Source organism: Myxocyprinus asiaticus, chromosome 10 (genome assembly GCF_019703515.2).
Source record: "Myxocyprinus asiaticus isolate MX2 ecotype Aquarium Trade chromosome 10, UBuf_Myxa_2, whole genome shotgun sequence".
NCBI lineage: Eukaryota > Metazoa > Chordata > Actinopteri > Cypriniformes > Catostomidae > Myxocyprinus > Myxocyprinus asiaticus.
This window is the reverse complement of record NC_059353.1, coordinates 14607654-14620751: the sequence shown is the minus strand read 5'-3', so window position 1 is coordinate 14620751 and position 13098 is coordinate 14607654. Positions and strand designations below refer to the sequence as shown.

The 13098-nt window shown below is 39.5% G+C and overlaps 3 protein-coding genes across 9 annotated transcripts in view; 1 reads left to right on the top strand and 2 right to left on the bottom strand.

Annotated features, from left to right (window-relative positions):
* Positions 1 to 246: 246 nt before the first annotated feature.
* Positions 247 to 2639, top strand: LOC127447098 (cytochrome c oxidase assembly factor 5). 2 transcript variants are annotated; one of them, XM_051708650.1, is made up of 4 exons: positions 247 to 485; positions 1711 to 1794; positions 2031 to 2118; positions 2496 to 2639. In XM_051708650.1, the coding sequence occupies exons 1-3, from the start codon at positions 384 to 386 to the stop codon at positions 2070 to 2072; spliced, it is 228 nt and encodes a 75-aa protein (XP_051564610.1). In that variant the 5' UTR covers positions 247 to 383; the 3' UTR covers positions 2073 to 2118; positions 2496 to 2639. The 2 variants fall into 2 exon arrangements, with proteins under 2 accessions (XP_051564610.1, XP_051564609.1); XM_051708649.1 differs by lacking the exon at positions 2496 to 2639 and having other exon boundaries at positions 248 to 485; positions 2031 to 2465.
* Positions 2485 to 6932, bottom strand: si:dkey-4e7.3 (uncharacterized protein LOC402865 homolog). Its single transcript, XM_051708648.1, has 7 exons — positions 6617 to 6932; positions 6371 to 6468; positions 5959 to 6143; positions 4989 to 5168; positions 4806 to 4917; positions 2983 to 3119; positions 2485 to 2832 (listed from the first exon to the last, which is right to left on the bottom strand). The coding sequence occupies exons 1-7, from the start codon at positions 6691 to 6693 to the stop codon at positions 2485 to 2487; spliced, it is 1137 nt and encodes a 378-aa protein (XP_051564608.1). The 5' UTR covers positions 6694 to 6932.
* A 3888-nt stretch (positions 6933 to 10820) lies between these two features.
* LOC127447393 (inositol polyphosphate-4-phosphatase type I A-like) overlaps positions 10821 to 13098 on the bottom strand; it is a 52064-nt gene continuing 49786 nt past the window's right edge. For all 6 annotated transcript variants that reach the window (XM_051709238.1, XM_051709242.1, XM_051709243.1 and 3 more), the window contains one exon: positions 10821 to 12706. In XM_051709238.1, coding sequence (XP_051565198.1) covers positions 12574 to 12706 — 133 coding nt within the window. In that variant the 3' untranslated portion in view covers positions 10821 to 12573. The remainder of the gene's footprint in view (positions 12707 to 13098) is intronic.

The following is a 13098-nucleotide window of genomic DNA, read 5'->3' as shown; positions in this document are numbered from 1 at the left end:
GCGCCATCTTCTGGTTAATAATTAAAATACAGATATACTGCTTATGTGACACTCAAATACATAAATAAATATATATATATATATATATAAAACTGACATCGATGCAGAATTGGTGACGGAATAGAATGATAGTATTGTGTAACACGGTTTTCAATCAGGTCTTTGCAGCTGTGGCTGTGAATTATATGTGTGCATAAACACAGCATGCGCGAACTACATTTCCCACAATGCAGTTCCGTTCCACTTTCTCATAAACGTCATAGGTAACATGGCCGCTTGCATAACTATCTCGTATTTGACTTATCTGTAGCTGTTTTGTCATTTTTAGACACATTTCTTGCTCCATTCTTCGCTTGAACTTGCTCGAATGAAAGTTCTACAGAATGCCCAAATATTACGAGGATAAAGAGGAAGATGGTCGCGCGTGCGCTGGAATAAGAGAGGATTTCAAAGCCTGTCTCCTTCAGCATGACTGTGTAGTGAAGGTAACATCAGCATCATGTATCACCACAAACCTCATTCAAATCGTTATCTGTGTGATCACTCTGTTATGCTCACCATATGGGTCATTTCTATTGTTATATTTATATCATAAATTGAATAACATATTACATTCACATCTAAAATAAATGTATAAAGACATATTCAAAGTGTTATTTCCCAAACGTTTTTTTTTTTTTTTTTGGTATTGATTTAGTTTTCCCGCCATGTTCTCAGTATAATTTTCCGTCCTGTTTGATTGTCTGTAATACTCCTTTAACTAACAAAGCCAGTTCCATTATGACATCATCCTCCATGAAGATCACCATCAAATTCTGTGTTGTTTTGTAGTACTAGTTGGTTTGATTCACTCTACAACATTTCATGACAGCGGGAGTGAGTTGTGACATTTTAAATAATACCAAGCTATAGAAAATCTATATAAATGTGTCCAGAAGCGTTGGTTATTCATGTTTTTGAGATGTTACAGACAGTACATCAGAGAATAGCATAATTCTGATTCAAAATAATGGCTAGCATTTTCCAGTCACTTCCAACCATGTTAAAATAAAATTATACATGTTAAATTCTTAATCTATGTACTGATTACCATGTCTTCCAAACATGTTGAGTGATCCAAACATCATCTGCAGCCTGAGCCTGAACTTTTGATAGAAAAGTTTGGAGTGAATGCACTTAGCTGCATAGAGAGATATAGGATGCTCCCTTGTTCTCTATTTAGGGAATGACTAAACCTCCAGTATGCTGTCTATCTGCACTGGTATACAGTCACCCTAACTCCATATAAAGTCTCTGAAAGCAAAATTTTTCAGCTTTTGGAAGAACCTATTGATTCTTAATGTGAAAAATTAATTTTTTAAAGCTGTTTAACCCTTAATTGACAGTGTTGTAAACAGAATTCAGTCAGTTTAAATTCATTAAAATTATGCATTGCATATAGTGAAGCCAAAGTACAACGTCCACGCATGTGGACGCAGGGTTGCATGAGGTTAAAGCTGAAGTATGTAACTTTTTCAGTGTTAAAATCCCAGCTTAATTTGTGAGACAACTATAAGTAAGCCATTTGGTTAATCTTCTCAAACTGTAAACCGTCACTATAAAAATTCCTGTTTTGTTTTGAGCGACCCTTCATAAGTGACTAACAAAGCACTGTAGAGCAGTTAAAAGGTTCATGTATTAATCCTTTGCTGACCTGTTATGTGTCCACAGGAAGGCAAGAAGCCTAGTGAGTGTCTAAAGGAAGGACATTGCAAAGGCTTGCAAGTGGCTTTCTTTGAGTGCAAAAGATCTATGGTCAGTCCATCTGCTGTTCAAATACATTACAAATGTGAAATTTGCTCTTGTGAACTCCAGCAGTGTATACCATCACTGTATCATGGCACTGACACAGTAATTGCCTTTTTGTAAGGGTAGTCAGCTACCAATTTCAACAGCTCAGTTTTACTACTAAACTACAGCCAAATGCACTTTCTAACAGTCACAGTAAGTAAGATGTCTTTATATTAAAATCCCTTTCCTTTTCCTTCTAGCTGGACAACCGTTCTCGATTCAGAGGCAGAAAGGGATACTGATCAACGGCCATCATGTGTTTTGTGTAAAGACCCTAAACATCATGAGGTGCTAATACATGAATGAAAGCTCTCTTGACTTGTAATATTAACGCACAGCGTTTTAAGCGAATTTGTATTCTACAATACAGTTGCACTTGCCAGACTCCTGAAGGCTATTTGGGAACAAGATGAACTGCATCAGTATCAATCACTGGATCCACAAAAGAAAACAATCAAAACATTTAGTTTGAGGGTTTATTTATCAAAAAGTTTGAGATGTGTCAATCTTAAATGATAATGTAGCCAGCAGCAAACAATTTGCAGGATTCTGATAAAACACTTCATTAAAGATGCCTGAACTGTCTATAAAGATGTTTATAAAAATATAGTAATAAAATGTAATTATAGACATGATGCTAATGTCTTTGAACATTTATTTTAAAGCATTCATCATGAGTACTTTAAACCTCTCCAAGTCCACCTTCTTCAAGATGTGAACTTTGTGGGTTTTCTGCAAAATCTCGAGGTGATCTACAACCATCATTCCTCTGCAAAAGTTGCCTGCAAGCTCTACAGTTATGGCTCTGTGGTCAGTCTCAATAATAAATTTTTCATCTATGGCTGCTGCCATGGCATAAGAATCGCAGGAGATGAAGCCCTGCCCTGCCACCAGCTCCTTTTCAATCCTTTCACTGTAGTACAACTCCATGCTGTGCTTAAAAATCTGCTTCATAAACCGAGCCTTATCTGTGTCCTGGGCCAGCCAGTCATCACAGAACTCCTGAAACAGACAAGTACAAATAAGCATAATATTATATATATTATGCTCTTATTCATCTAAAATTTGAACACAGGCATACCTAAACCATAGTCTATACACACTTCTTTATGTACAGTAAAAAAAAATTATGACAAGACTTGAGGATCTTACCCAGGGTAATTTACTGTGGCAGGTAAACTCCCAGCATGCAATGTAAGTTGGGCAGAGGTATTCATTTAGAACAATGTAAGCTGCTTCAGGATCAGCTGCAAAGTTGTACTCTCCACACACAGTGGTGTTCCCACGAGCTACAAATAAAGATTTGCTGTTAGTCTAGCCTGGTTAAATTACTGTAAAAACATTGATAAAATGTTTTATTTTTCATGAAGGACCATCATCTCCAATCAAACAGCCATTGTTGCACAAAGTAAAATACAGTAAAAAAATCTAGTTAAAACTAGACAAGGGATGTTTTCCATACTGTTATCACTAAATTTAATACATGTAATTAAAATAGCACAAATGTAACAATACCTACATATTTGTTTTATAGGGAGCCCCTTAGTGGACAGGGCAGGAATGTTTTTCCTAAATAGTTTTGCATTCCCTCGCAATAAGTTTCTGCGTTCCCCCGCGATAAGTTTCTGCGTTCCCCTCGCAATAATTTCTTGCCTTCCCTCGCAATATGTTTACCATGGTTTTACTACAGTAATCATATTTTAACCCTGATGTTTGTAGTGAAACCAAAGTAATAATTTAGGAAAACAAAAACTACTAATGAAAAAATAATTTTATGGTTATTATGGTTTTACTATACAAATACCACAGTTTAACTATGGTTTTACTATAGTAGTAACATGAATTTACTATATGTAACCACGACAGTTCCATGTTTTTTGGCGTAAACATGGTTTTACTATAGCAATATTGTAGGCTGTAGTAAGCATAATTTTTCTGGAAACCATGGTTTAAATACAGTATACTATCCATATAGTAATCATAGTTTTACTATGGATTAACCATGGTTAATCTTGTAGTTAATATGGTTTTACCATGGTATTTGTAGTAAAACTATAATAACCACAAAATTATGATTTTTATTTCTATAGTTTTATAGTAGGTTAAAAATATGGTTACTGTATTAAAACCATTGTAAATTTATTGCGAGGGAAAGCAAAACAATTGCAAGAGCACACAAAACTTTCAGAGAAAAAAAATCCCCCCCCTCCCCGTCCTCTAAGGGGCTCCGTAGTTTTACCTAAACACTATATTGCAAAAATAATGCCACATGTGGACCGAACATTTTTGAGTTTACTTTTGAACAGATTAATTGAAACGAATAACAGACAATGCTAAAACCTCTGTCTGTCAAAGTTATGGCTGGGTATCAATACAGATTTCCTGATTTGATTCCGATTCACAAGCTCTTGTTTCGATTCTGATACAACTTGATTCAACTGATTCATCTGGACACATTTCAGTTATAATGTCCATTTTGCTTACATGTGAAAGAAATTTACAACAGGGCCCAAACTGTGCAGTTCAATTGCTATTTAACAGATGTAATAATCAAAACTACCAAAACTGAAATAAAATTTTGATGATGAACGTTACATTTACTGTATATAGCGCTTTTCTGACACTACACTCAAAGTGATTTACATTGTGAATAGGGGACTCACCTTTAAGGTAAAAGATCAATTTTGGGATTTTAAGAATCAATATTGCAATTGTTTAAATGAAGATCCTGATTAATCGAAAAATCTATATTTTTACACACCCCTATTTAACATTGCAAAACTAATCTAATGATATAATCTTTAGGAAACTTAGTCGCCAAATAAAAGGTGCATTAAATTCATAGCAATAATAACACTGTTTCTTAATTTTACATTGCCAGCAATATTCGTGCTGCTATATAGTAAATATATGTATTTGATTTATCCTGAACCCTATTCTGGTTACATATTAAGTGTAAAGTATTGGGGACTTACAGTCTGTGTTGCCACCCATAATGTAAAGGCCTCTGAGTTTCTGGGGGAATGAGGGGTCAAGTTTCACTGCCAATGCCAGATTTGTCAGTGGAGCTGTGGCCACTAAAGATACCTTAGAGAACCAAGAAAACATTGATAAAATACTTATTTTTGTTCACAAATATTTACATTAATCATACAAACCTCCCCAAGATTCTCGTTGACTATTCGGATCATGGCTGACACGGCGCCCTCTGCCTGGACAAGTACCAATCCAGGAGCTTCGGGATCTGGGGCATCCCCAAGCCCATCTTTCCCATGGAAGTCTCCAGCACTGATTTTTTGCCCCAAGAGCGATTTAGCTGCTCCTCGGAACACAGGAATCTAAAGCACAAATTCAGAAACATAATCAGTTTTTCTAATTATGCTGAAATATTTGTCATGAGCTGGAAACAATGCATTAATGTGTAGTAAGTATAGTGAAATCCTCCAGTTTTTCTCCATTTAAGCTCCTGAAAAGTGATCTTTTACTTAAAATTACAAAATTTTTACCTCAGCTTTCTCTTTTGTTGAGAAATGGTTGACTGCAACAAAACATATTGTGATTTTAACCCTAAACAGATCAATATTTAAGTCCTTTTTTACTATCAATCTCAGCTTTCACTTTCACATTAACATTTTCTTTTCTTTTTGGTGATTTGCATTCTTCGTGCATATCGCCACCTACTGGGCAGGAAGGAGAATTTATAGTAAAAAAAGGATTGAAATATTGATCTGTTTCTCCCCCACACCTATCTTATTGCTTTTGAAGATATGGATTTAACCACTGGAGTCTTGTGGATTACTTTTATGCTGCCTTTATATGCTTTTTTGAGCTTCAAAGTTTTGGACCCAATTCACTTGCATTGTATGAACCTAAAAAATCTTTGTTTTCTTCAGAAGAAAGAAAGTCATACACATCTGGGATGGCATGAGGGTGAGCAAATAATGAGAGAATTTCCATTTTGGGGTTAACTATCCCTTTAAGAAACCTTGACAAGTTATTTCCCAATGCTATATCCCTGCTTAACCAATGTCATCAGTTAACTCTTTTAAACACTTTAAGCACTTTTACCAGTTGCCCTGGTTGTGCAGACATGAATTGAATGAAGCATACTGTCTGTGTGACTATTACCTCTAGACGCTTGCACACTTTCAGGACACGCAGGACGTTCTTGCAGACATTGTCTAATTTCGTGTTGCCATGAACGCAGGTGATGCCCAGGATCTGCACGTCGGGCACTGCCAAAGCCATCATAAGAGCCTGAGCATCATCCACCCCACAGTCAACATCCACAAGCAATTTCTTCATATTGGCTTCTAGACAATGGCATATGAGAAAAGCATACATTTAGTCAGTGATGTCTGTACTTCAACATTTGAGCTGAAACCAAAAGGTTGTAGGTTCAAACCCCAGAAGGGTGATTCATGAACTACCAGCTTTGTGCCACTGAGTGCACTTTACCCCAGATTACTCCATTGGGATGGTAAGAAAATCAAGCAGAATTTGGTCACTAAATAAATCTCTCCAGGATTGTCCGACTTACCTGTCGTGAAGTGTCGGTGACTGAAAAGTTTCGTGTAAATTTTCTGTGCACAGTTGCTCTTAATCTTCGGACAGCGTGAGGTCGACAGATCTCGGTATCTGTAGGAGGAGTCTTAGTTAATATTTAGAGGAACTTTGGAGTTTTTGGTCAGTACGTAATCATGTTTCATATCATGTTAAGTGTTTCCCCTGTGTTTTTAAAGATATATGCAGCCCACAAATCGCCAACAACGTGAATAACGTTTACCTGGTTCTGTTTAATCCACGTGTCAGTTGACTGCTAAATCCTCTTAAAGTACACCTGAATAGTGCTAAAGAGGACATAGACACCACTAATTCTTAATAATGAAGACCGCGTTTACTATGTGTAACGAACTTATCTTCCGCCATAGAAATATCAGCGGCTTGAAAGGCAATCAACATAAAACAGAAGTATAAATAAATGGGCGGAACATAACATCCTAGACGTTGTCTCTAATACTAGGAACCGGGTACGATGGGACGCAATACTAGTAATCTTATTTTAACTCTTAACTGCCTTTTTTAATGTAAAGATACGGCGTTGTCGTGTGATATCCGTTACTTTTCTCAGCGCTGATTAGGAAGGACCAATCAGAGTTGTGTGTGATTAATAGGTGCATCTTTTTCTTTCCGTCACTTGCATTTAGAGGAATATTTTGGGTTCAGTACAAGTTTGTGGCATAATACTGATTTCTACAAAAATTTATTTTGACTTGCCCCATCCTTTTCTTTAAAAAAGCAAAAATCTGGATTACAGTGAGGCACTTACAATGGAAGTGTATGGGCCAATCTGTAAACGTTAAAATACTTACTGTTTTCAAAGGTAAAGCCACAAGATGTAAACAATATGCATGTAAACATAATTTTAGTGTGATAAAATCACTTGCTAACATTTTCTGTGTAAAGTTATAGCCATTTTTACAACTTCATTGCCATGACAATATAATGTCAACAAACCCTAAAACGACTGTAAAAATGACTATTTAAACCACTTTAGAGCTCAAATAATACACAAGTTTTAACAGAAGAGTTATTGTAAGTGCTTTTATAAAATTATAAGCTTGGCATTTCTGCTTTAAACCCTCTAAAATTTGGCCCTATTCACTTCCATTGTAAGTGCCTCACTGTCACCCAGATTTTTTTTTTTTTTTTTTAAAGAATGGGAAGGACGAGTTGAAATAAATGTTTGTCGTAATCAACATTATGCCATAAATGGTGTCAATTGAGCTTAACTTGTATTGAGCCCAGAATATTCCTTTAATTCGAATTTCCTCTGACCATGACACAACAATACGTCATGGTTACTTGCGTAACCTCCGTTCCCTGATGGAGGGAACGAGACGTTGTGTCGATGTAGTGACACTAGGGGTCACTCTTGGGAGCCCGAGACACCTCTGGTCTTTGATAAAAGGCTAATGAAAACTGGCAAGTGGTATTTGCATGCCACTCCCCCGGACATATGGGTATAAAAGGAGCTGGTATGCAACCATTCATTCAGGTTTTATGCTGAGGAGCCGAGACAAGGTCCGGCTATTTCAGCGGGTAGTTCAGCATTGTGGCAGGAGGGACACAACGTCTCATTCCCTCCATCAGGGAATGGAGGTTACGCAAGTAACCATGATGTTCCCTATCTGTCACTCACTCAACGTTGTGTCGATGTAGTGACACTAGGGGTCCCTATACGAAACGCCACAACTGGCTGAACTGTGTTACGTGAACTGGCGGTTTGTGACGGGCAGACCACTGTGTGCCTCGTAGCCAGCGCACCAGGCCGACATGTAACCTCCCCCAACATATTTATGAGTGTCGAACGGCCCTTTTTGGGGACAAGTCGACTACCCAAAAGATAGAGACAGGCTAACCCAGTCGTGACCTCTTTTCCCTTTCTTTTTTTCCACTCCCTAAAAAAGAAGGGGGATTATCTGTCTGGGCTGCCAGGTCTAGTCGGGGGGTGTCCCTCCCAAGGGGAGGACACCGTGGAGACCACACCTCGCCCAAAGAGAGGGGGGGATATTTAAGTGGAAAAAATACGTCACATGGTCTTGAACATGGAGACTGGGGCAGAGGGGCTCTGCCCAAGTAAGACGCAGTTTGCCAACAGGGAAACGAATTAGCGGAAGATATACATCATATGGGGTTACCTTACAGAGAACCGCCACATGCGGAGCACCTACCCCAAAACAGGGCTCTTAGTTAGCACGTGTACTGGGCCGGCAGCGAGTCTCTCTGAAAACTCGACTGCCACAGGGCTCGGAGGAGGTCAACCAGGGAACATAGTTTGTGAACACTACTGGGAATTAATGGTGCACGTCTTCAGCTCAAAAGAGGTGGAAGGCGCTATGTGCAAGCGATACACCCGGCCGGCTATCCCGGGTTTATCGGCTTGTATTGCGTGCCACTACCTGGGACGATACCGGTTCCACCCGGAGGTTGTAGAACCTTGCAAAGGTGTTGGGTGTTGCCCAGCCTGCTGCTCTGCAAATGTCTGTTAGAGAGGCACCCCTGGCCAGGACCCAGGAGGCCGCTACACCCCTGGTAGAATGGGCTCGTAGCCCTACCGGGGGCGGCATGTCCTGGGCGTGATATGCCATAGCTATTGCGTCAATGAGTCAGTGGGCGATCCTCTGCTTGGAGACAGCGCTTCCTCTCCGCTGTGCACCAAAGCAGACAAAGAGCTGCTCAGAGATTCTAAAGCTCTGCGTGCGATCCAAATAGATGCGTAAAGCACGCACCGGACACAGCAACGATAGGGCTGGGTCTGCCTCCTCCTGGGGCAGCACTCGCAGGTTCACCACCCGATCCCTAAAAGGGGTCGTGGGAACCTTGGGCACATAGCCCGGTCGGGGTATCAGGATCACGTGAGAGTAGCCTGGACCGAACTCCAGGCACGTTTTGCTGACAGAGAACGCTTGCAGGTCTCCTACCCTCTTGATAGAAGTGAGTGCAGTCAGGAGGGCAGTCTTCAAGGAGAGTGCCTTAAGCTCAGCTGACTGCAAAGGCTCAAAGCGGGCTCTCTGTAGACCTTGAAGAACTACAGAGAGGTCCCATGAGGGAACGAGGTGTGGTCTGGAGGGATTCAGCCTCCTGGTGCCTCTCAGGAACCTGATGATCAGGTTGTGCTTCCCTAAGGACTTACTGTCGACTGCGTCGTGGTGTGCTGCTATGGCGGCAACGTACACCTTCAAGGTGGAAGGGGACAGCCACCCTTCCAACCTCTCCTGCAGGAAGGAAAGCACTGATCCGACTGCGCATCTCTGGGGTCTTCCCATCAGGAAGAACACCACTTAGCGAACAGACGCCACTTAAAGGCATACAGACGCCTCATAGAGGGGGCCCTAGCCTGAGTGATCGTGTCTACCACTGCGGGTGGTAGACCGCTTAGGTCTTCTGCATCCCGTCCAAGACCAGAGGCCAGACTCAACGTGAGACGAGCCGGCAGACTCATCCGGAATCCTGACTGGGGCAGACGAGCATGCTGGGGAATGGGAGGTCCACGGGGGGTTACCCGGCGAAGGCGATCCCATTGGGGTCCCCAAATCGCCCTCAGTGCTGGCCGCGCTGGCCTCATACCCGTAGGTAGAAGGACCCAGGTGGGTAGCTGCTTGCTTTTCTTACGAAAGCAAGCCGTGTCCGCAACGTTGCCATGGTCATGTTCTCGCAGTGAGAACATGAACCATCCACGAACGCTGCCTCCGTGTGGGTCACGCCCAGACACGAAAGACAGCAATCATGACCATCTGAAGTTGAGAGATAATGACTGCAACCAGGAATAACACACAATCGGAAAGGCATCTTTAAAAAGACACGTCTTTAAAAAGACGTTCCGTGTGTGCCGCTCTTTTAGAGAAATATACTCTTTTAGAAAATTAAACTCTTTCAGAAAATATACTCTCTTTTTACTGCCGAAGCACCCAGAGGCACTCTCTGCAGTGCACCAGTGCAGAGGAGGGAGAAGCCGCTGAAATGCAGTGTCAGATCCAGCAGAGGTGAATGAACAGTAGAAATTCAGCTCAATGAGCATGACCACTCGGCTCCAAAGAGAAAATCTGAATGAGTGGTTGCATACCAGCTCCTTTTATACCCGTATGTCCGGCGGAGTGGCATGCAAATACCACTCGGCAATTTTCATTGGCCTTTTATCAAAGACCAGAGGTGTCTCGGGCTCCCAAGAGTGACCCCTAGTGTCACTACATCGACACAATGTCGAGTGAGTGACAGATAGGGAACATTCATTTAGATTCATATTCTCGTTTTTGTATTTTTTTTATGGCATTCTATGAATGAATGCTTGTATCTAGTCGAAGTGAAAGTGTATCAATCTATTCTAGACAGATAAAAAGTTAACCGATTTAAAAATAGATGTTATAGATTTAATAAAAATGTAATGCTCATAGTCGAATATATTCTATTCTATAGTAAAAACAGGAATATAATGAACAAAGCAATGAAGTAGCTTGCATGTAATTTTAATTTAAAAGCTGTATATTTGGAGAAGACATTTTAGTACAGCATGGTGTTTGAACATGGATTTAAAAAAAAAAAAATCATACAGAGACAATAGGACAGCATGCTCTTACAAGATAATAGTGCTTATGCACTTGAACATTTTTACATGAAAACATAAATAAAAAATGAGTGATAAAAACAATAATTAAATATACATGTAAATGTCTGTATGTGAAACTTCATTTCACAATCATTTTAGCCTACCTTCCTTGCAGTGCATATGGTTATAACTTTAAATAATTACTATTAGTAGTATTTTAAAATGTGTTTCCTGCATCATGCAACCAGAGGTTAAGACACATGCTCTTGTCTCCTAAGTTGCAGTTGTATACAAACCAGGAACTAGTCCATTTGTGCAGAGAGAAATGCTGATGTTATCACACTGTGGTCATGATAGACTACACTAATATGATCTACACATTTCTTGTTGTGCAGACATGAGGTCATTAAACACAGAGTTAGTCTTTACAGAATTATTTGTTGTTCTTTTATTATGTTGTGTAATGTAGCATGATCGTCAATGTTTAGGATAACTCTTACAATAAAATAGTCTGAAAGCAACCCTCTGCCTTGCAAAAACAAAAGACTCCAGGAAATATTCTTCACATTTTAGGACCAGTTGCACCAGTGCTCCTTATTAAATCAGTACTGACATTCATATCAAACTATATAAATGTCAACTTTTAAAAAGAAACTTTGTACTGTGAAAACATACAAACATTCACACCGTATGATCACTGTACAAAGACTGCCTGTGGTTGGCAACAGTTTGAGGAAGCTTTTCCTCTTAAACTCTACAGTCCGTGCAATGCACAACATGTCTTATGCAGTCAATAGGGTAAAGGCCTGCAATAAAGCACTAACGTTGTTTTTTAAACCTTTTACAGAGAGATAAATAAATCAAAAGTAAATAAAAAAAAATAAAAAAACACTCTGCAACATCGCAAACAGTCATACACAGATTAGTATCTACATATTTACATTGACATTGTGGGAGTTTGCAATGGTTGACTCTCTTAAGGCAACAAGTATCGTGTATACTTAAATGAAGTGATAATAAACAATGGTTTCATCCTAAAATTGTATGTGTGTATGGATTCTCTAACTTAACAACCTGACTTTGGGAACAAGTTGTCTAAATGCCACAGCACTTACACATAACCTATAACTTACTGAACTTTGAATACACTCTAAAGGATGATAAAACGTGTTTGCTTCAGTGCTGATATTTTTGACCTTTGTATTTAAGTACAAAAACAAAGCGTTGTGCTGGAAACATTTAAAAATGAATGCAGATGGAATGAATTAGGAGCTTTGGGATTATTTGGGAACTGCTCTGATGTATCAAATCAGTGTTGTTTTTTCTTTTTTCTCCTTTTAAAGTAATTAAGGGTCTAACAGGCCTTCATACCTAGCTTTCAGTGCAACAACCAAGAAAGCTACTCGTAAACCTTCAAGTGATTTTCTTTCCTTATCTCCTTCTCAGAACCAGAGATCATAAAAGAGTCTGGGGGCCAAAAAATATTAACATTGTCATCTGGATGATAACCAGAGCAGATTCAGCATGACTGTGCATAATATAACTTTTCTTCAGATATGTGGTAATAAAGTAAAGCAGACGAGGAGAAACATGCAGCTCTAGCCATGGAGAGCTAGAACAGCTGACCAGTCATCAAATCAAGTTTCCACTTTCCCGTAGGTGCCCTCTGGTGGCCTGTACTGTTTAGGGAAAGTCTTCAGCTGGAGAGAGTTGAAGGCATATTTGCGACTGCCTACATTTTTCATGGTGTTTTCTCGCCTGCAGCCCTCGCTGTGGACAGAGATGACCAGAGATGTGATGGTGAGACTGGGACAGAGCATTGTGAAATTGAAGGACTATAGTTAAATAGTTCACCCAAAAAAGGTGTGTCATTATGTCATTCCAAACCCGTATGCAGTATTGGGTAAGTTACTTAAAATAGAAATCCACTACAAATTACTAATTATTTCTCTAAAATTGTAATCAGATTACTTTACTAATTACTTCAAAAGAAAAATAATCACATTACTAATTACTTTACTTTTAAGTTATTTTCTAAAACACTTTTCCACTCAACAAATTCAAAATAATGTCTATATTTCTTCCTTGTTGATTGTAACACAAGTCATACACTCAGCACCTCACATTTCTCCTTCACAATAACTCGATACGAGGCCACAATT